General features: G+C 45.6%; 1 protein-coding gene across 5 annotated transcripts in view; it reads right to left on the reverse strand.

Annotated features, from left to right (window-relative positions):
- LOC134011236 (gamma-aminobutyric acid receptor subunit gamma-3) overlaps positions 1–23,963 on the reverse strand; it is a 58,314-nt gene that overhangs the window by 21,014 nt on the left and 13,337 nt on the right. For all 5 annotated transcript variants that reach the window (XM_062450775.1, XM_062450774.1, XM_062450772.1 and 2 more), the window contains exon 3: positions 22,441–22,508. In XM_062450775.1, the coding sequence (XP_062306759.1) occupies positions 22,441–22,508 (68 nt within the window). The remainder of the gene's footprint in view (positions 1–22,440; positions 22,509–23,963) is intronic.

A 23,963-nucleotide genomic window follows, 5' to 3' on the forward strand; every position in this document is an offset into this window, starting at 1 on the left:
CTGTTGGTAAACTGGAGAATCCGATCTGAATCAGGTCTTCTCCGTGGGAGTCTGAGGATCCACAGGCAGGGTAAAACCACCGCAACCGCTCCTGTGTGTTTGCACGCCATTAAGAGATACCGTCTCTGACTGGCGTACCAGTCTCCCAGATCAAGATGGGCAGAGCCCGGGGCGCTTCCCAATGAGGATGAGGATGAGGAAGAGGAGGAGGATTAGCACAATCGTCATCATCATAATCATTACCACCCCACATTCCTCCCCTGGTTCTAGTCCTGGTGTGATCACAACGATCTGTTCCTACTTCGTTCTGCTCCAAAGTCAAGAAGGAAACTGCTGTTTTCCTTTGATCTTTGCTTATATTTCACTCTGAGAACAATGTCTTGTTTGAAAAGCCTTTCAATAAATAATAGCTCTGAAAAGCGGGATGTACTGCAGGCTACTTGCTTTAAATAGAAGAGGCCCGACACAGTGCTTGCTTAGTAACCTGTTGTAAGTTTTCATACCGAAAACACTCTCTCAAAACCAGGCACGTGGATCTCTCAAAACCAGGCATGTGGATCTCTCAAAACCAGGCATGTGGATCTCTCAAACCCAGGCATGTGAAAACACATCCTTATTTCCCACACGTCCGGACATTAGACTCGGCTTTTGACTGCCAGTGTTTGAAAGTGCAGCGATGGAAGTTTCTGACATTGGACCAGATCCAGTAGCCTCCTGTGAAGCTGGACAGAAAGTGCCATGCGACCGGACGTGTGCCTAAATAGCAGCCGACCGATTACCATTTCAAACATGGACTCCGATTAGAACTTTGTGATTTTAAAGACCGGGAGAGATGAGCATTTGCAAGCGAAATGAGGCTCTTTGAGGCGGCTCGCAAGACAAAAAGTAATGGCTTCGTTCTGCCCGGTGTCTTTGAGGTCTCAATTCAGTGCTCGCGGAGAGTTGACTAATTATTGACTGCAATAGTTAAACCTCTCACACGGAGCGCTCCGTCAAATAGAACAGAATACATACTTGACTCTCTCCCTCTCCTTCTCACACACACACACTTTTACAAGCACACACGCTCGTACAAGTGCGCACAAACTAGCACTTAAAAATCTGCACACCCAAACCTTTATTTGTTTTTCATTGTCACTTCAACACACAAGGGCCTTACCGGTTGTTAGAGATTCTGATTTTTACCCCCTCCTCCTCCCAAACACACACACACAAACATAAAAAACCTTCATTGCACTGTCCACGAATGCAGAACCTCATTTGACCTTTAATAGAGTCTCCCCAGTAGTGGCTTTTAATAGGCTTCCAATTAGACCAAGTCAATATTCAGGAGAACTACCAGGCTATGACTGTGACCTTTCATTGTTTAAGCTCAAGGAAGCGGAGCGACCAGGGAAGACGAACTGGAGTCCGGCAACCAGACCAGCGGGGAGAGAAAAGACCAGAGCTTAAATAAACAGAACTCATTCCACCTGATGTCATAACATCTGGATGGAGAGCCATGCAGATGGTAGGTGTTCTTCAAGAACCGTAGCCGAGTCAGGAAGCAGAGCATGAAGACGGACATGTGCGACCCCCACCTTTTGTCTTTTTGCTACGGTCGTATCATGGTTCAGCTAAAGCCCTACAGGATATTCAAACGTGTGACGGTCGTTTTTTTCCCCCCTCATGTGACTCCGATGTGCTCTCCTCAGCTTCTCCAGCATCGACAGTATAACCGTGCCCGTCTGCATGGTGCACACTAGTCTGCCTTCCCAAGTTCCCAGGTCGAAGCCCAGAGGGACTTCCACACAGAGTTTGTTCAGATACAGCAGATGCAGCAGGAGGAATGGAAAATCTAAGTTGTTGCTCAAAAATGCAAAGTAGAAAATGTGGGCAATACAGTCAATTGAAACTGAACCACGCGGCAAAGTGCTCTCCTGGGAGTGAGGACTGAGGATTAAGGTGAGAAGACGGCATCTAGCTAACATCTGCATTATACAGGAGAGGGGAGGCTTGTTTTAGTGGCAGAAAGCGGACACGTATCTCGGCCAGAGGCCCAAAATAGCAACGAAAGAGGCTTCCTTCACATGGAGGCACCCACGGTATTCTGTCCTGTACCTGCATAGTCCCTGTTGGAAGAGAAACTGAAGAAAGATAAATCATGAACTTTTGACTGGAAGAGAACAGCAGTAGGTAGGAAAGCCTGGATTTGGGATTCAATGAGAGTTCACACCTACAGGTCCGTTTCTTAAATCGAATCAATACTTCCACTAATTTCCCACTCCCAAGCTGTTCCTGGCCCACACTACCAGCGGGTCTTCACAGCTTCCAGCACAGAAATAACAAAAATATTGAACGCTTAATTCGTCAAAACACAGTTCTTAGAGAGTGTCCTTTTTATGCCAGACATGATTTGTACCAGTGAAGACAAAAAAAAAAGCCCATGGACTTATTCCCATATGAAGAAAATATTTTTAAACATTGACTTGATTGTGCTAAGACACGGTGAGATATGAGCTCATTCTTCCTAAGACCCTCATTTGGATCTTATTGAATCTCTAAGTTTTTTTCAGGACAATTACATTTGATTTCGCAGTGGAAATATTTTCATATTCAATTTGCAAATGATAGGGACATGGGGAATATGAGTCATTACAGTAAATGATTTAACTCTGACTCGGCTATGTGGGAGCTTTTTCCAGCCGACTTCCTGTCATCTGAAATGACCTGCATACAAATGGGAGATTTCCTTCATCAGAGAGAGTGGCTCCAGCTGCTTCTATCAGGTCCCCCTCCACCACCCCCCACCCCCACCCCCTCCACCACCCCCCACCCCTCCACCACCCCCCACCCCCACCCCCTCCACCACCCCCCACCCCTCCACCACCCCCTCCACCACAACTTTTCAACTTTCCAAAGCCGGTATGTCTCTAATTTCTGCTTTCATCGAGACTGTATAACTTTCTTTTTTGTGTCTGGGTGATGTTTTGTAGAGTACGTGGCCAGTCTTGTGTTAAATGTGGTCCATTTGTAACCACCACTTTTCAGCAGCATCCAAAACCGCAGGGGTGCCATGACACAGCCAAGCGCTCAGAGACTGATTAGCACCTTATTCTTCTCGTCGTCCTACTGTACGACGCAGAGCTGCCAACTACGCCCAGCCAGCTGGAGAGAGATTCAGCTTTCAAATGCACACAGGGCAGTGGTCTTCAACCCTGGTCCTCAAGGCCCACTGCCCTGCATGTTCTAGATGTTTCCCTGCTCCAACGCACCTGATTCAAATGAATCGGAAGTTATCAGGCTTCTGCAGAGCTTGATAATGAGCCATTCATTTGAATCAGGTGCGTTGGAGCAGGGAAACATTAAGAACATGCAGGGCAGTGGGCCCAGGTTGAAGACCACTTATGCAGAGTATATGCACGTGGAACAAGGAACATTCAAATGTGTTTTCCAAGACAAAACAAATACATTGAATAATGAACCCACAGTACAAGCCAGTCCTCTGCACTGCGGTAAGACTCTAGAAACATGCTGTTCTGTTCTTCCTATAGCGTCATACAGTGGAATTCATCCAGTCTTTGAGAGACTGTCAGTGGAGTGACCTGTGCAACTGCAGACATCGAGTCTACCTAGAAGGCTTTGACCACCGGTCTCCCTCTCATCTCTTATCTTGGGTGAATCTTCAGCGAGGGGGGGGAAGATATTCTTGTACATTCTGTGGGTCCATAGTGCAGTGACTAAAAGGCGATGTGATGCTACCGAGCCCGGAATAGGAATTCCCAAGGACTTGCAGGCAGAATCTCTCCCATTCAGCCCTCATTGGCTCTTTCAAGTGCAGAGGAAAAAGTGCTTAGTCTGCTTTTCAGCCAGAGCAACCCCCCTCCCCCAACCCTCCCCTCCTCCTCCCCCCCCCCTCAACACCCCCGTCCTCTACCTACCCTCTACCCACCCCTCTCTCTCCCTGCCTCTCCCATTTTTTTTTTCTTCTTCCACCAACTGTCATTCAGCTCTGAACTCGCCATGGGCCTCGGAATCGACTTGAACTCTCAAAAACACCCACGTCCTTTCTGGTCTCCGCCAACTTGAATAGCGTCCGCGTCCCTCAAAACAAGCAAAGCAGAGAACTTCAGAGTGCTGATTGCACGAGGTAGGGAGCAGGTAAACTGGGTCAGTGTGCGCTCGTTTCGTGTGCCGTTGGCGGCGCTGCTGCATGATGACGCAGCAGAGGAGGCGCAGCGGCTGCTCGGGCTCCCCTTCCTGGACGGAAGATCGGCCGGCGATGGCCAGATGAAGCGGTTTCTGCGTGTTGGCCTCGTTCCGTGCCCCCCCTCAAGGTCATTTTCAAGAGAGATGCACGTGTTACTCCCTCTAAGCAGGACAGGGTTATATAGGCTACTGCTCGAGGAAACAACGCAAGATTGCATGCTCTACTTAAGCAGCTATATGCAGTTCATATCTGTATGCTCCACTGCCGTGTGGACAAAGAGACTGCTACGATAGATAGATGCTTACTGCCCACTACAGCATCTTAGCAAAAACAGGGTTATGACAGGGTCATGATAGGGTTTTGGACATATATAGCCGATGTGTATGTTGAAATGCACACTCAAAGAAATTATCAAATGTATTTTTCTCGATGTTGAAATCAAACTACCAGAGGAATGGACGTCACGGCTGAAATACGGGACAACAACATCAAGAAATGACCTCCTCCCTTCCTCTCTGACCTTTAACTTCCCTTTTGCTCATCTCTCTGAAAACGCGAGGCGGTAAACTGATGGGTTACTGTCTGAAAATGGCTTTAAAGGTGGTCGCCCCTCTTGGCCGTGCATTCTTCAACAGGAAATGAAACAGAGTGACCAGAATATCTACTTTGTCTAATTCAAAACAAAATTGGGAGCAGCCCAGGTTAATCAGACAACTCTGCATGCTCAAATTGATTCACAGCAAGAACATGGAAGAATTCCCGCTCATTTTTATTTTTTTAACTGTCTGACCAACCACGGTGTGCCTGTTACTGCCCGCCATTGTTGTGATGGCACCCCACGCCAATTGATAATTTTGCAATCAACAGGCTTTATAAGCTATCTGTAAATGATGAAGTGTGACAGAAAAGGCCCTTTGAACTTCAAATGCTAACCTCCTTGCCGCCGCGCGAGAGAAGTGAGCCGGCTCTTTAGGAGCGCTGGCAACGCACCTTGACTCGTGGCAGATGTCTGATGATTCATAATTTCATGTCCTGCTGCAGCTGTGCAGGATCCTCCTCGCGGCTCGGCAGACGATTGGCCGGGGAGAATCGAAAACGGAACGGAGAACATTCTAGTCGACACCATGGCTCCTCGTCACCTCGCCCTCCATTCCCCGAGGCTCCGAGCTGCGTGTCATTGGACGACCTGACGGGTTTCTGCCGATGATTGGTCCTTAGGGCATGTCAGGCCTCGCAAGAAGCAATCTGATCTGTCGCACCTCAGGCCTCTCCATTCGGTTCACTAACCTACTTTCGTGTAGAATGTGAGAACAAGACAACCATGGCCCGGTTTGTTTGCACTTCCCTCGCCGGCAGAACATGACAGGGGTCGAGGCTCCGTGATCTGTTTGTCCTGAGCGCTGCGCTGCGAGTCTGACACCTCTGTGTACTGACCAATCACACCACAGGTCCCTGAGTCAGGTGTGCAGAGTCCAATCTATTTGCTGCAGATGGAGGGATTTGAATCAAATGAACTGGGTTCAACTCTTCATCCTCACCCGTGAAATCATCGCTTCATCACTTATAGTCACCCAAATCCTCGCTTTCCTGGTTCTGATTCTGGGACGATGTTCGTGTATAAAGATGGTAGGTCAAGTTCTTGTCCCCTAACTGTCCTGAATCCCAAAGTTCTGAGACAAATCCCAAAGTCTTGAGACACAAGTCATAAAAATGAGTAATACTTTTATACAATAGTATGGCTAACCTCTATTATACTATATTGTTAATTTTTTAACTTATCACATGAATGAACCTATACTGAACATATTAAAATATGGATAACTCTGTTATCTGCGCCCCCATACAGCAGTTTGATATAGCAGTTCAATATGAGCTATAATCAATTCTCTTTGTTGCCCCTTGCTATATTATTCATTATCTTTTTGGGGCCATAAGATGATATATGCAAAAAAAGATAATTAGCCTTTTTGTCCAACACAAAAAGGATTCAGTGGTTTAACGCAGTCACTAATTAATATTTTGTAATGGAATCTATCCAGCTATCTTCTCGGTGTATCGCTTGCTGTGTTAAAAACATGCAGAACTGGAGCTCTGACAGGCAAATCTTTTTTCGCAGTATTTCCTTGAAGCTGCAGGGGTGATGTCGAGCTGGGACGCATGTACACTGTTCCTCCCAGGAGAGCTTTCAGCTTGTGCTGTATTGTACAGTATCTACCTCCATGTACCAGTACTGTTTGGCAGCCCACTCAAACAAAGCCTCTAATGAATGGCTATTTTCACCACGGTGCCCTGGCACACCAACACACAGGCTTATGTTGTGGGCGGGTTCCCGGTGCCCGCCGCAGAGCCAGGATTTCCCAGGATCCCGTCTGCCGTGCCTGCCTTGTTGTCTCCTAATTGGCTCCTGTTTGCCGAGGCTGCAGAAACAGAACGGTCTGAAAATGAATTTGATGCGTCTTTATTTTATTTTTTAAGAATGGACTGATAGAGTTTCAGGGTGAGGATTCTGACACGGATGGTGATAGTGTGTGTGTGTGTGGGGGGGGGTATTGAGATGAGGGGTTGTTGTGGGGGGGTCATAGTGGTGAGGGGTTGGGGGGTTGGATGTGTGAGTTGTGTGGGGTGGGGGGGTCATAGTGGTGAGGGGTTGGTGTGTGAGGTGTGTGGGGGTCATAGTGGTGAGGGGTTGGTGTGTGAGGTGTGTGGGGGTCATAGTGGTGAGGGGTTGGTGTGTGAGGTGTGTGGGGGTCATAGTGGTGAGGGGTTGGGGTGTGAGGTGTGTGAGGTGTGTGGGGTGGGGGGGTCACAGTGGTGATGGGTTGTGGTGTGGGGTGTGTGAGGTGTGTGGGGTTATATTGGTGAGGGGTATGTGAAGTGTGTAGGGTGGGGGGGTCATATTGGTGAGGGGTTGGGGTGTGGGGTGTGTGAGGTGGGGGGGTCATATTGGTGAGGGGTTGGGGTGGGCCTGATGCAGGGTTTAGAGGCATCCTTCACAGGCTCAAATTGATTTGCTGGGGGAGACTGGGAGATCCCATGGACAAGGCTTCCTGTCACAGAGGGAGTCAGGGCAAATACATCTTCTCAGATTGATACCTGGAGCTGGCTGAACCATCCCTAAAGAGGTCTGGGGTGGCATTGAGCTTAATTTTAATGTCGCCATGGCGATTTGTGTGTGTGTGTGTGGTGGTGGTGGGAGGGGGGGGCATTTGACCTGTTCTACGATGGAACACTACAGTGTGGTCCAGACAGGTTTTTTTTTCTCCAGGGTTCCGTAAGATCCCCTCTAGTGGTTGCATTTCTATCATGCTCTACTGTAGATTTGCAATTCATTCGTGATAAAATGTACTCATAATACTTCATATCTACTAATCAGGTAGTTCATGTGCCTGCATTGTTTTGCTCTGAAACGACATAAGCCTTGTGAATCAAAGCCTTGATAAAAGCTACACCTGCTCCGGGAAATACAATCCACCAACACAGCACATTACACACACCTGGCTCATAAACTCCTTGTACGCTTCCGCAGATGAATCAACACTGATGGTTCGCTTGCATAACTGAATCTGCTCCTACAGAGCAAACTCATCTACATAGCCTGAGGGGCGAGTCGTTTAGTGACACGCTAAACAATAGGAGCGCCATGTTTTATAAGTCATTGTCAGGACTGGTTTATGCTGAGGTTCATTGGGGGCTCCAGAGAACACACACACAGACCTTCAGACGCGCCCCCATCGTCTACCTCTGGACTGGAGCTCCTTCAGCTCCCGGCCTCGGCATGGAATTTTCCGTGAGAAGACGGCCGTCTGCTCAGTGAGGTTCCCCAAATGATAACTTTTAATGGTCCAAGTGAACAAATGGGTGATGTTACTCTATATTGCCGGTGAAGAAACGGCGTTTTACACACGGGGACAAATGCATGATTTAAAAGGAAGAGAAATGCTTTATTCATCACTGAGTGCAAAATTTCATCTAACTCGAGAGGAAGAACAAAGGCTTCTGGGCCGAGGAGGGAGGGAACAACTAGAAGCACACGTAAACCATCTCTGGTGTCAGCAGTCTTCTAGAAGCTGAGAGCAAACTATTATGTTGAGTTATGGTTGCACTACACGGCAGAAGAGTACACAAAAGCAAAACATATATATTTCTTTTTTTGGGGGGGGGGTATTTGTTTTCTTTTTTTATTTTGGAAACCTGTATTCTGTTTAACAAGATAATGTTTGTGGCGCCTGAAAAGCAAAGCTGAGGCAATAACTCAGAGAGAAGATATCATGTCTTCGACAGAAAGTCAGTTACGGCCACCGCTACTCCCCCTGTGTTTGGGGTGATTTACTCTGTGCCGTTATAGGCAGAATAACTCTTTCACAATGGAGTGACTTACATAAAATTTACATACATTGGAGAACAAATGCAGAGCTGGTAGGAAACAGGAAAGTGGATTAAAGTATTTTTCACTCCAACAAAATCCTTCAAAGGAGAGTAAATAGCTCTCAGCTCTTTGCTCAGGAAAGCCAGGTCCTCTCCCATCTCAGACAGATGATTTACAGCCTCCTCAAGCATGGTCTCAAACACAGGTTTTTGGCTTTTGTCGTTTTCTGCTCTTGTTTATCTCCTCTCAATCTCTACCCCTGACCCTCCCGGGGAACGAAAGCACTGTACCTCAGCATGTCCGTGCTGTAAAAACACATTAGAATGGAAGATAAAACACACGTAAGGGAATCATAGGAGACTATAGGGTCGGACTCGAACACTTTCATTGTCAACCCTAAAAATCTGCCATGCCCATAATAACTGGCTGTTTATGGACCGAACAGGTCATGAAACTTCTGAAGTGAGAGAAAAGAACTTCCTGTCAGCTATTTTTCTGCCCAGCGACTGTAATCCAGACCAGCCAGAGGGAGAGGAGTGGCTGTCAGGGGGAGGCTTAGAGAGGCATTCTGCAGGTCAACACATCCTCTTTCCTGTTTACTGTTTGTTTACATAAAAGACCTAATTACTGCAGCTCTCCAGCGTGCTGGTGACACCCACCACACACACACACACACACACACACACACACACACACACACACACACACACACACACACACACACACACACACACACACACACACACACACACACACACACACTGTTACCACTAATAACTTTCAGAAAAAAGAAAAAAACGAATGAAATCCATGAACTGAAAGCTTGCTAGGCCAAATCATTTGCAGCATCTTAACGTTACAAATAGCTACTACTTTATGTGCTGAGACTCACTGAACACACAACAGGACAACACAGAACATTCACAAGTCTGCCACTCGGAGTACAGCACAATCCCGTTTGGGCCTTTTTCTTTTTCTTTATGTGGCTATATCTTTTTCTTTTTATATATATATTTATTGGTTCCCAGAAAATATTTCAGCCACAGAAACTGCAGCCTCAATGGATTGCTAAAGGGTAAAAGGGACTGTAATGAATTCATCAGACCACATGACACACAGACCTTTTAGTGTGAGAGCCAGCAATTGCCCTGTCCATTAATCACATCTGAATATTAATAAATAAGTCAATAGTCTCGAGACAAGCCTACTTTCTTTCCCAATCATAATTGCTACCTGCCAGCAAAACAAAAACAATAAGAGCTCTTACTTACTGAAAGGCAGCTGTCCTGTCAGACCACCCCTCTCTGTGTATAACCAGCATGCACAGCAGTACAGGGTTCATTAGAGAGGACAGTTTGAGCCGGCATTCAGTTCAATAGAAAGTATTGGGGTGCCAGGAAGAGATCCTGTACTGCTGTACAGTAAAGGAGATTGATTGGTCTAAACTGAACCGTGATATTAGCAATTGAGCACAAAGCCAACTCTACATGGTCCCCCTGTGCAAGCCCACAGGCAACACGACTGACCTGCTGCAACCTGCGCTCTGATCAAGGATTCTACCCAAAAGGCTTGATTAGAATGCAATTTATTGATATTACAATGCTGTTACTGTTGTGATTACCAAGCTAGTACCCACACAAACAGCTAACACATTGATCTTTTTTACTATATAGTTGTAGTATTGAGGAGGGAGTTGTAGGGTGTCAGGTGGCTGAGCGGTGAGGGAATCGGGCTAGTAATCTGAAGGTTGCCAGTTCGGTTCCCGGCCGTGTCAAATGACGTTGTGTCCTTGGGCGAGGCACTTCACCCTACATGCCTCGGGAGAATGTCCCTGTACTTACTGTAAGTCGCTCTGGATAAGAGCGTCTGCTAAATGACTAAATGTAAATGTAGTATTGGAACCATCTTCTTTTTACTACATGTTTGGTAAAAGTTCAGGCAAGTTCGTGAACGAACCAAGATGTTTCTGTAACCTCCTGAGCTGCCAGCAACATCTGCCAACAGCCTCCAGGGTGGAGCACATGCTGAAATGTTTATCAAACCCTGTAAAAGTAGAAAAGGTATGAAGGTGAGATAGGCAGCAGCGGGGGGGGGGTCTATCCTCCGGAGGCGCCCCGGTCAACGGCAGCTCTGAGACGGCACACATCATGTGTGAACGCCTCGGGCCTCCAGGCTGCCAGAGAGGAGCTATCAGCTTGTCTTTGTATTAGAGTGTGTGTATGTGTCTGTGTGTGTGTGTGTGTGAGTAGTTGTGAGTGTGTGCTTGTGCATGTTCTTGTGATGTCATTGTGTTTGAGATAGGCAGCATTTTGTGTGTTTCTGTATGTATGTGTGTGGGTGTAGTTGTGACTGTGTGTGTGCTTGTGATTGTCAGTGTGTTTAAGTGTTTTGTGTGCGCGAGCGTCTGTCTGGGTGACTTGGGACCACGTCCCTGACAGTTTAGCACACAGCAAGGGACGGTGCCGTGGGCCAGGCTCAACCTACTAGCCCACCAATCAGAGGCACTGTGACATCCAAGCCCACCAATCAGAGGCACTGTGACATCCAAGCCTACCAATTAGAGCAACTGTGACAGCTAGCGCTCTACCGCCTGTGGCTTCGCCAAACGGGAGCTGTGATGCCTCGCATCAGAGGTTACCTGTCCCTTCGCGCATTGTGGCGATCAATCGAGCATAGCTACATTAAACGTAACAGCGCAGACCTGATTGAGGTGTGAGTGAGACAGGATGATGTCATGTCCATAAAAGCTGAGTGCTCATGGGAGTCGCCGTCTTGGTTTCACCTTGTCATGTCACGGTCCATTGACTGCATGAGCATACACCCACAGCTGTCACGGTTCCCCTATCAGACAGCAGGGTCGTCCAGAGGTTGGAGGTCAAAGGTCAGGTTCATGGAGTTCAGCAGCTAAGCATGGCAGCGAGGTATTAAGGTAGTTGAGGTATTAAGGTATTAAGATAAAATGAAATATGCTAAAAGTAGAAGTAATTAAGTCTGATAAAGAGACAAGGGTTTTGGTTCTGGAAATGGAAAGTCTCTCCACCACCAGTGGATTAGTTTTGGGATTGTTTAAATGTATTTATCGATTAGTGGCAGCATGTGGACTCATATCCATCCGTACACATTAATGTTTCCTTTAGTTTCCTACATGATGTCTCTGTCCACCATCACATGATCCTGAAGTGATAGGACTAGTTGTTTTTGATTGGCTGTCCATCTTCAGCTTTGCTTGTTATTGTACTACAATAACAACCAAAATGTATTTTACTCTTTAGCTTCACTTGGGTGGTATTGTGGTAATGTGGACCTTGGCTTTGACATTACTGTTTGGTACTCTATGGTTGGAAAACGGAAAATGAAATTCCATGCTGTGAGTGATAAAAACATCCCATTCACAGTGCTGTCAGGATACTTTTGCAGCACATGTAACCTTTGCAGCCCAAGTCACCACATCGCAGCATGGCCTTGAAAATAAAACTTTTTTTTTTCTCCCCTAGACAGATGGCCCGAATGCCAGTTCAATAAAGCTCTATAGATTCTTTTCATCCCTCTTGTCCATTGTGCTGCTTTACCCAGAATGCAATTGTGAAGAATACACTGCAGTCCTAGATTTGTCTCTCAAAAGCACCACAATGTTCAGCTCCTCTGGACATTAGTTAGCACAATGCAGTTGTATGTTGTTATTAATCTCTTAACCCTCGTGCTGCCTTCGGGTCACATGACCCAAAGGTTCATAACGAACCATCGTTGTGTTTACCCAATTTTACCCAATACAAAAACAAATAAAAATAATTTTCTTTTAACCTTCGCAATGTGGGGGGTCTGAGACAGCCCAACGGTTAAAAGAAAATGCTTCACTTTGTTTTTGTATGCGGTAAAGTTGTTGCAATACGACGGTGGGTCACAATGACTGATGGGTCAGAACGACCCGAAGATAACACAAGGGTTAATCCTTTCTTATATATAGCCAGTGGTTTCCACAGTGTATACGATTTGAATTTGCCTCCCGCATCTCATCTGGAGAAAGATGGGGATATGTGAAATTTAGAGTCAAATCAACACACCAGTCACTTGATTTGTGACTCACAGATGTGTTCTTTACAGAAAAGGCTTTCTTGACTTTCATGCTGAAAGATTCATTCGAGTCAAAATAGTTCTTTGCACCAAGTTTAACGTGTTCCACTTGTATATTCATTGCTGTGGCTGGAAGGAAAATGTAACATTCTTCCCAGTTTTCCCCTGTGTCTTTTCCTTGGTTTTCTGGGCTCCTCTTTCCCGAGAATACAGATAAACAGTTTCATTGACACCATAAGAATATAAAGTCTTCTTTCAATGCATCCACTTTAGCGCTCTGTACTTCTGAGAGGCAGTCTGCTATTTATTTAGAACGGTTTTATTATTAATTCATATTTTTTTCGTTTCTTGTTAAATTTCTTTTTTGTTGTTGCACAGTGTGCTTCAGTGGCTCACCGGTTAAGTGCGCGCACCATGGAGGCTTTACCGTGGGGCCTCGGGTTCGAGTCCAGCCTGGGTCATTTCCTGCATGTCTGCTTGCCTGCCTTCCTCCTATTGTACCTGCAAGTCTGTCTGTTTAGGGGGTAGATGTTTTCCATCAGTTCATTGTGTCGGAGACCCAGGGGGTCATTTGGATCTGCAGCTGTGTCACGCTGTCCCGCCGGGGCGAGCTAGCAGCAGCAAGCACAGGAGAGGACGCCTAGGTGAAACAGGATTCTTATCATCTGAAGTCCGGACAGAAATAATAGATGACAGAGAGATAAGTTGTGCTGTGTTTGGACTTATCCCGCCATGTAGATATGCTGAAGTCAGTGTTGTCCTGGGTTTTACAGCTGGCGAATGGACTTTTGTATTTATAGCAGCCAGACAACAGGGCCAGATGACTGTAAGGGGTCTAGCTCTAAGAGTTTTTCCGTGGGAGTAAATCAGTCTGTATCCTCCCAAACGAAAACATATCATCCGTAGAGTATACTTGCCAAGTACTAACATATTTAGATATACTGTATGTAAGTGTAACAGGGGTGTAACAGACATGGTCTTGCTCCGTCAGAAGGCTTTATGGACCATTTGTTTGTCCCTGCCTGGTCTCGAACACGCCACCTCTGAACTGCCAAGCGCATCCACTACCAGCTACGCCAAAGAAAAGCTAGCTATTCGTTGACGTGGGTGGCCTGTTACATACCTGAGGAGTGAGTTTCACCGATTCAAACCGGTTACATAAGTTTAAGTATGCTTCCAAGTGCGTCATTTCTTTTTGTTTATGAAAATGTTTTTGGTCCCATTTACAGTTTTTCTCGATTGGTTACACACATTTTCTGAATGCATACCTCATACTCTCAGAACTCTACACACAAATCACACACACACACACACAATGGGCAAAACCCCTCACTTCTCCTGCAAAATTAAACTTTACATTCAAAACAATGTTATTTCTTCTCAAAATGGTATTTTGTCTTCAAATGACACACACAACCCATCATATGAATCGACATTTATAAGAACCATTTGAACACTGATGTGCTCAATGTAAAACACTATCATCATAGTGATTTAGGCCTTTTTTTGTTCAGTGTTACATTTACTACAGACAGTACATACATAAGTGTGTTGTAAAATATTTGAGAATATTGTTTTTATACTCAGAACACAGAAATACACGGTAACAAATATATTTTACATATATGTACACAGTGTACATCCCAACCAACACAAAGTTGCACATACAGTGGTTTACATACAAAACAACAGAATAATTTACTGTATAGTGTATACAGTTACATTATTATTATTTTTCTTTGTATTTGCCGTAATGTTATGGCGTTATTTTCTAGGACCATGTTCATGATTTCAGTTTCCTGTTCAGGAGACAGAAGACGTTCCCGACCACCTTGTGTTGGTAATCTTTCAGTTCTGCCAAACATATAGTAAAATACTGTAAATACTGTGTAGGAATACAAAGTAGGAATACATTTTCCAAATACTTGAAACATACTTTATTTTTACAGTCCTACAGAGCAGTCCACAGGCAATACTTTACTACTGTACTCATTGAGTACTGTATTGATATGCAGTAGGCCTACTACAATTTTGTAGTGAGAGTAGATTTCTTACCCATTCTCATTTCGGAAAGTCCCGATGATGGATGCTACAGTGTACCTGCTCAAATTTGGCTGTACTCTTTGCCCAGCCTCCCTCATTGTTAGACCATGGTTGATTACATGGTCAACCAAAGCGGCTCGGATCTCATCAGAGATTATGGTCCTTGGCCTTCCTCGTCCTCCCTGTCCTCCTCCTCTTACTCTCACTCCTCTGCCTCTGTTTCCAATGTTGGCATCCATTGCTCAAAAACAGAAAAGGTCACCTGTTGCCCTTTTATTCTAAAGCTCTGATTGCTAATTGTAAAACTGTGTGACAGGTGTTTGTCCATGCGATGAGTCAGTGTGCGTATTTGAATGGCAGTGTGTTCTTTGTGAAAACAAAAGATTTTCTTCATGAAAATTGTGCCAAATGCAGAGAATTGTGTGTAGTGTTTTGAAAAAAGTGTGTGTTAGAACTGCAATTTGAGTGTAAAGCAGGAATTGTGCTTGTAGTTTAGCACAATTGGTTCATGGGGTTGGTGCATGAGTTACATGTTGTGGTCATTGTGGTCTCAAGTACCAGTATTTGTGTGTAAACAATTGAGAAAAACTGTAATACACAAGTTAGGTTGACGTATTCTTCTTTTCTGCTTGTGCTTACGTGAGCGCGGACAGTCTCCTTCAGTGTCCTGTCAGCATGTAGGCCTTTTCAACTTTATAGAAGTAACTCCAAAGTTACCATGCCTTATATTCAGCACTATTCCTAATCAACACCTGACTTTGCCACCGCAGGCTCCAGTACCACCATTGCCCATAATCATGCAGGTCTGCCTTCGCAATCCCCTTCCTTCCACACAAGCCCAGTCCCTCTCCTCGTCCACAGGGATTATTATCCAACGTTGCTCGACCCTGCTGCTGGTTCCAACCCCACAGAGACGGACCTCAGGAAAAACAATCGAAGGAAACTCAGAAGTCCCCGGATAAACCACTTTCCTACCGTCGGGGGAATTAGGCAGCGGCGTGTTAAGGGTTACGGTTCATTGAGAGAGAGAGGGAGAACGTATGCGTGGATGAGGAGAAAGAGAAAAAGTGAGAAAGAGAGGCAGTAAACAGAGAGAGGGAGAGAGAAAGATTAAAGAGACAGACATAGAGGAAGAGAGAGAGAGAGGGAGAGAGAAATAAAGAGAGAGAGAATAGCGTGGTCCCTCGTGTGCGTGAGAAACAAGTTTTCGAAAATCTTTGGAAATATTTTTTTATTTAAATTCATTACTCAAAGTGATTGAACCACTCTAGCATATTAGTATTCCACAGTGATCTGTTCTGATTATGGCGTAACCAACAACCTGATTAGGAGATGCTCATTCTGATGACTTCATTACCCAAATCCTCAACCCAGAAGATTGCAAAAATGAGATGCATGTTTGATGCTAATCAAGGGAAAAATACAGCTCCAGAGACCCAAATGCATATTATCCATAATTTTGTCCGGGGGAATTTGTAAATTTGCTGACCTACCTTTCCCATTATTCTACTGCTTCTCCAGCCTTTTTAAAACAGCAGTTGCAAATCTCTTTTTACATCAACTCAATATATGCTGGGAAGATGCAGTCTCTTGGTCATGTGACTTTACAGCGTCGACGAGCCCCCAGGTGACATCCTGGAGGGAGTTCCATTAACCCAGCACCCAGCGACCGTGACAGTACTGAGGAGGCGTCGCAACACTGGAGATCACAGGATCCTCGTCATAGTAACCAGCTGAGGTGAGCTGGTTCTCTACACGCGAGGAGAAGGGGGGGGGGTGGATTGAGGTGACTATGACCGATTTCCCATGAGGTTAGCCAGCCCAGCTCTCCCCCCTTCCCACACACACCCCGCTCACCTCCATTTCTTCACTAGGGGCCCAGCGGTCTGTGGCTTCAGCCTCGCTAAGATTTCCTGGGCTCGGGCCTAGTTGCCTTGGACACTGAGTGACCAAGATGTTTAAAAATAGCCACCTCAAGTTGTGGCAGCCATCTCAAAACTCGGATGCTTTAATGAGGAGAACTGGAGTCTTTTGTTTTTTTTTTTTGTTTTTTTTTTCGTCAGTCAGTCACGGGCATTTCACGGCTTTCTCGCAGGATCTGGTCTATCGGATGCGTGAAAAAACAACGTGTCTTTGGGCCCTCATCCCCGTCATAAACACGGTCATAAAACTGTGTCCGTTTCTTTATGTTTTTGCCGATTTCCCTTTTGTTTCGTTCCTTGGCAATCCTCCGATTCATGAGCACAAGAGGACGTAAAATACCTGGAGTGTTTCATGGGCGCTCTGGTCTCTCATACAGGATGACTCACCTTGTCAAGTGAGAGAGGACTTCCTCTGTGGTAATTATGGTAAGTTATCGAATGAAGAAAAGGAAAATTACTGTTGTTCCCTGACGACAGAGCTGCACCTGCTATCTGAGAAAAAGGAAATGGAACAGAAGGTGCAAAGTACTTCACCTCCTTCTTCATTTACAGTACGAACCTCAAAATGCTAAATATACAATCTATTTTTCCGGCACAGTAAGTGGCAAAAGAAGGACGGAGAGATCTTAGCTCTGAAATACACATCCATTACCCAGTCAGGCACCTTAAGATGATCCTGCATGTCTGAGTACCTGGGCTAAATGGGCAAAATTCACAAGACACAGGAACGAACATAATGAGAAAGAAAATTCTGCTCATGGCTTGTGATTGTTTGAACCCATTTTCACATAATTACTGTGCTTGTACTTAGACTATTCTAAAAACACGGAACGTCTTGTCGTTAATAAATGACCTAAAGGATGTAAAATATGATAACAAATACACAGTTTGGAGGTCTTATAACCACACCAAACAGTGCACTGTGTAAGTAGAAAAAAAAAACTTTTTATCTTCTGATCTTCCCCCACAATGTCAAGAAGCTTTGTTGTTTTTTTGGGAAAATGTATTTTAGGAGATGTGGGTGTTGATAGTTTCTGGTGTTGGATTCTTATCATACAACGAATGAAAGAAAAAAAAGAAGTCAAAGAAGTCTGTTATGATGACATTCAGCTTCGGCCCTGAGATTGTGCAGGAGACAACATGTGTCAATGTTGTCAAATGACTAAATGACTAAATGTAAATGTGTGGGAACAAACTCAAAGGATATTTCAAAGAACAAATCTACCAATGCAAATCAATCAAAAAGCGAATAAAAAAATACTTTGTTCTGATGTGTCACTTGAGGTGACCAGCATGCATTTTGTAATTGTGTCAAACTGTGTTGTGACGGATTTAGCTTTCCTCACCCTTGTCTCTTCTGTTTCAGGATCTTCAGCAGAGCTTGGCTCAAATGTTGGGATGAATAATTTCTAAGGACTAGGAGTTTCTTTCAGTTCAGGTTACGTCAGGGAGAACGACAGCCATTGTCTAGGGAGAACTAACTGGTTGACAGTTGTCATTCATCCATTAGCGTCATACTGTCAGATTCAATCAACAGATATATGGCTGTGATTTAAAACCCACCAAGGCAACCAGCTGATTAGGTGTGCCATCAATCTTTCAAATAGGAGTGCATCATTCTACAGAACATTTGCTATTGAAACCCTGAGCTGTTTCAAATCCAAAGTCTACAGGAAACCATGGTAATGGTCTTTGTATACCAACAACTTAGCAAAGCCATCAAGTTCCTCAGGAAAACATAAATGACTATGCTTTTACACTAAGGCCAGATTCAACAAATCAACTAGCCAATCTTCCGCTCGCGTGTCCAACCGCATTGTTTGAATTCAGCCCTGTTCTAAAGCTGATAAAAAAGACTGTCTCTCTCACGCTCTGTCACTGTCTCTCTCTCTCTCCCCCTCTCTCTCTCTCTCTCTCTCTCTCTCTCTCTCTCTCTCTCTCTCTCTCTCTCTCGCACTCTCTCTGTTTCCTACTCCTTCACAATCAGTCATTGTGGTGAAGACAATCACACCCCGCACTCAGGGACACTGTATTCCTTGTAGGGGGTGAAAAGAACCCTTCACCTGGGCTGACGGGCAGCATTGTCCTTCCAGAAGGATGTGGTGAGGAGCTGTCTGAGCACAACCACAGAGGCAAAGCCCTCACGTTATGTTAACAGAAACTGGAGTGGCATGTTAGATAGATTTAGAAACTATTTTATAAAGTGTATTGTTTTTTGCTGACTGATCAAGTTACCTCAGGCCTTCGGGGCAGTTGGAGTTTGGACGTCAACTAAACAAAGAGTAGGGAAGTGGTCATCTTGCTGTCAAATATAATAACGCATTTGTTAACCAGTAGAGGGGGGAGGATTCAAACCTGTGTCCCCTGGATCTGCAGTCAAACGCTTTACCACTGAACTAAAACCATCCCCAAATCCAGGCCTAAGCAACACACGCCTGCCGCCTTGACTACTTCGCCCAAAAATAAATAAATAGCGATATCCGCCGTGTTACTCTGAAAAAAACCGGGTCACCGCAATCTGGGGGCGCTTCCTACAATCTTCCACGACGTGTCCCATGTCGGAAAGGAATCACGCACCCCTCACATCAGGATGGGGCTCACAATGGGGCCTTCCGCAGGTTTCATCTCCGTTGAACAGCGCACACAGACGCCCTCGGCTCGATACGGCAGGTGAGGCTGTTGGGTGACCTGCTTTCTCCCCAAGAGAACAGATGATGTGTATTCTAAATGGGCAGGGAAAGGCAGCAAGCTGTCCACCGGATCATTGCACAGTCTGAGGGCTGGAGCCTTGAGGGTAATGGAGTGTGGCGAGGCTTAGGGCGAAAGAAAAGGAAAGCTGGTGTTTTTGTTCCGAGCCTGTCTTGTGGGAGGCTGCAGGACAGGCAGAGGACAGTCTCCCTGGCTGGTCCCTCGCTCCTCTCCGGGAGGTATTAGCAGTGTTTGGTGGTGATCATGACCGGTGGATTCACTAAGCCCTCCTCCCTTTCAAAGCATTGTTAGCTGTAATCCTGGAGTCTGTTTGAACTGCATCACCAAGGTGCTGCTTAAAGAGACCATGTCTCAACATCCTTTTCGCATCTATTCCTGTTTCCCACGTATGCAACAAGAAGGCAAACACACACAAAAGTATACTCGCATCACCTCCACAAACTACCTCTCCCCTATCACCCCTTCACCCGGTTTGCGCAGAACCTCCTTGCTTTGCCAGCTCGCTGGGATATGAGATCCACTTTGGATCACAGCAAAGATAACAAGACATTAATAAAATAAATGATGAACTCAACACTCTTCCTCCGAGTCATATTTACCCTTCCAATTACAAGACGAACAGTAGGAGACCCCCCCCCCCCCCAACACCCGCCTCCGCCCACCCCCCCAACCCAAGCCAACGGAGGGCGTCGTGAGAATGGTTTCTACCTGACAATGATTGGGCAACACGACGCGCATACCAATTAAAAGCTTGATCTGCTTTTCTTCGAGGATGTCCCAGCATGCTCTTGAATAATGATCGCCCGATTAGTAAATTGGCGGTAAATTATCCATGAAGCGTTCTGCGTCGGTCCCTGTCAGATGTGGGGGGGGGGGGTTTCTTGATTGTCTTCCTGAGTCCTCGGCGATGGAGGGATGAGAATGAATAAGAACTGGAAGATGGGGCCAGTGATGAATTACTTTGTTTTGAATTACTATGTTATTAAAGATTTTTATTTGATGACTTACATAGTTTGATCTAATCAGTTTCCCCCAAAGTTATGAATGTTCTGAATGTATTGGGTACACAGCGTACACACACTCTTGCCTGTGCTGTGTTAGTTATCCTTTTATCGTAGAGTGTCTGTGAGCTTGCGGCGCACGCATCGCCATTCATGACGCATAACGCCTCTGTCAACATCCATCTCCTTGAGACGTCATCCCAGTTTTAATTGTACACTCTGCAGACATCAGAAAACAATAACGAAGTGACAAAATGGCTGGATTGATAGATTCCCCTCAGTGAAAGAAAGCGATGGGAAATTAACTTGTCTAGCTGCATTGGACAGACTAGATAGACACAATCTATTCAGTGGAATTTTAGCATGCCAATCGTGATTACTATTTGGCATTGAGATGATGGACAGAACAGTAACATCCACTACTCTACTGTATCAGCTTTGTCAAACCATATACCATACTGTGACTTACAAACACTATGCCTCAGCGAGAAATATCATAAATATCGATTTGTAACCACCTCCAAGATGTTATTGTTGTTGTGTGCGTTGAGATAGAGGGAGATGGGTTTCATTTGTTGACTGTGATATTTTGACTTGGAAGGTGTTTTGCAAGATTTGGAAAACATTGAAATTTCTCTGATTACCATCAGAGACGGCTGCAGATGGACTTTTCTGTACTGTGACTGATCATCCAACAGCCTGTGAAACACCATTATAAACTGCTAATGTTCTCATTCCCACTACTTTTGTACTTCTGGCATTTCCCCAGAGAATTAAATTGTCACAGAGCATAAGTGAGTTATTGAGAGATGGTGAGATACTATAACAGTCTGGGAGCAATTTTGAGATGTAAAAGCTATATGTGTTTTTTTATTTTATTACTCTGACAGTTCATAAGACTGAGGCAATAAACTGAAATTAATAAGATTGTTCAATTGATTTCTAAATTGGATCAAGTGGGCTGTAGTTGAAACCCTGCTCGATGAAGCTCAATAGGCTCGCGATCACTGTTGATGCTTCTTGAAGCATGCGCTCACAGGAGCCTGCAGATTGCACAAGCACATGTCAATCAACCCCACACAGTGCTGGTAATCACCAGTGTTTGGAATCTCCAGAATTAGACATGGCGTCACCAAGTCAACCTCACCTGGCCCTACTCATCATGACCTTGAAACCTCTCACGAATCAGGTTTGGAGCGCATTTCATGCCTCGCTTTACCCTGTTCCTGCGGAATTAAAGGAGGTGGATGAAATGCTCTCTTTAGTAGTTAATTAGCAGATAAGGCCTGCTGGTTCAGATAGTTACCTCATTATTTGGGCTTTGCCTCCTCAGAAAGGCAGAGCTTGCTTCGTCTGTTGAGGCGGAAGAGAGGACCTCTGCTCTCCCACGATCTCAGAGGAAATGTTTCGGTTTTTGTTTGGCTCAGCAGTCTTTTACACTGCACATATCCCTCTCTCCAAACTCAAATCTACCAGCATTCCCCCTGCCACACACACACACACACACAAGGGTCCTAACCCCAATCCCCATCCAACAGCCTTCTAAACACGGGCCGTCTTCTTCCTCTGTTCTGGGAAACTCTCAACGCCCTAAAGCCCTTGCATGTCCGTCTCATGGATTCTCTGCTTTCAACTTTGTACTTTTCTATCCACTCCTCTCTCCACCTCCGGTTTGAGCAGGTTTTCCACTTCGAACACTGTTTCCCTCCCTCCCTCCCGCACTCCCCTGTTCTCTCTCCCTCCCTCCCACCTTCTATTATCCGCAACTAAGCTCCCCCTTCCCCCCACTCTGATCTCTCACTTTCCCCCTCCCTCCTAGTTATCCTCCTCTCCCTAAGGAACTCAAGATGACTTTTACACCTCCCAGGTCCGCTGTGAGCTGTGACTGAAAGCTACAAATCATCACGCAACAATGGAGGCTTCCGGCTCGGCGGTCAACGTACAAACACTGGTCCACGCCTCCACAGCGGAATCCAAGAGAGAGTTTTAATGTGTGTGTGTGTGTGTGTGAGAGAGTGTCAGTGTGTGTTATTGTTCCTGTGTGCCTGCTTGGGAAAGCTATCCACAAGTGTACAGTCCACACAGCCCTGCTCATACAACATAACATTGGTATTGGCACAACAACATTAATTCACCTACCATGTTGATGGAGGACACCGGTCCGATGCTGTTCACATAAATGTCCACGTCGATGATGGTCGGTTTAACTGCGGAGGAACAGGGGAATCATGGTCAACGTCACATCGAATCACATTTTATTAGCACAGCCTTTTTTACGAGCAATGTCACAGAGGGCTTCACCTACGCCCACCGGACTCCACCTAAACCCGACCTGAATCACGCGCCCTATCGGACGACATGTGCCTGCTTCTCGCTATCACAGAGCGGCTCGTTAAATACGAGTCCGTGACCCCAGACCAGTTCGCGTGGAACGAGGAAGCCCTCGCCCAAGCCTGCGGTCGTACGGAGCGGTGAGAACCCACGCCGCCGTGTTTTCCCCGACCGCTCATCCCAACGGCTAAACGACTCGTCTCGTCGTTTAGCGCCGGCCCGAACGTCCCGTCCCGTTATGACGGACGCCTGCCGCTGCTTCGCGATCAGAGGCACAGGTGGACACGCGACGATACGATCACACGCGGGGCGGATGAGGTGGATGATGAGCACGAGAAGCACAAGTGTAAGAGGTGCCGTCTCACAGCCAGAGGCGTAATTCTATGGGGGGACAGGGGGACACGTCCCCCCAATATTTGATCATACTGTATGATCATGCGGGCAACATCGATGTGACTGCTAGTATGTCTTTTTTTCCAGCTCCGAAAATATCAAATCCCGGCCGGTCCATTTCCCAAATCCATTCGACTTGCCTTACACTATACGTTAACGAAACCTATTTCTCCTCAAATCCACGTCATGTTTTCCCTATACCTGTACTCTTGTGCACCGTCAATTAGTGAGTTAGGAGCGCGAAATCAGACAGACATTTGCCAAATATTTATGGATGGTAAATATCCAGTATAGAAAGTCCCCCAGCTGTCCCCCCCAATGTGTGATTGACTATTTCGCCCTAGCTCACAGCAGTCTCAGAGAGGAGAAAATTAGGCACCGTCAAACTACTGCTACAACACCCTGGAACCATAATACTATCATAATAATACGCAATACTCAACAGTAATGCTCCTGCTATAATTCTCAGGGACAGTAATACTGTTGCAGACATGTCCAGACTCCGTGAAGCTATCTATAATGAATATTTGACAATGGATTATGTCTGAGGAGCCTCAAGAAAATGTTTTTGTTAAAACACAATCTGTTTTGCATAATGGTTCACAGACACCCTGTTCCCATACTCCCTTTAAAAAAGGGAGTACTTTTTATTCACAGTCGTTAGAGACTTATCTGCTTTCCTCCAACTGGGGCTGTTCATCGCACTGCATTTGAAAGAAAACACCAATGTTTTTTCCATATTTATTTTCATGCTACTCAGTGGCCATGGCTCACCTATCTCAACAGCTCATGCTGGGGTTTTTCCACTGCAAAGCGTATGAAAATTGAAAAGAACACACATCACAATCTCACATCTGGGATATCTTTCCATATTAACGTAAAAAAAAAGATTTCTTACTAGGATCGCACTGTGCCATTGACTCTCTGTTGAACAACTC

This window comes from Osmerus eperlanus, chromosome 24 (assembly GCF_963692335.1).
Source record: "Osmerus eperlanus chromosome 24, fOsmEpe2.1, whole genome shotgun sequence".
NCBI lineage: Eukaryota > Metazoa > Chordata > Actinopteri > Osmeriformes > Osmeridae > Osmerus > Osmerus eperlanus.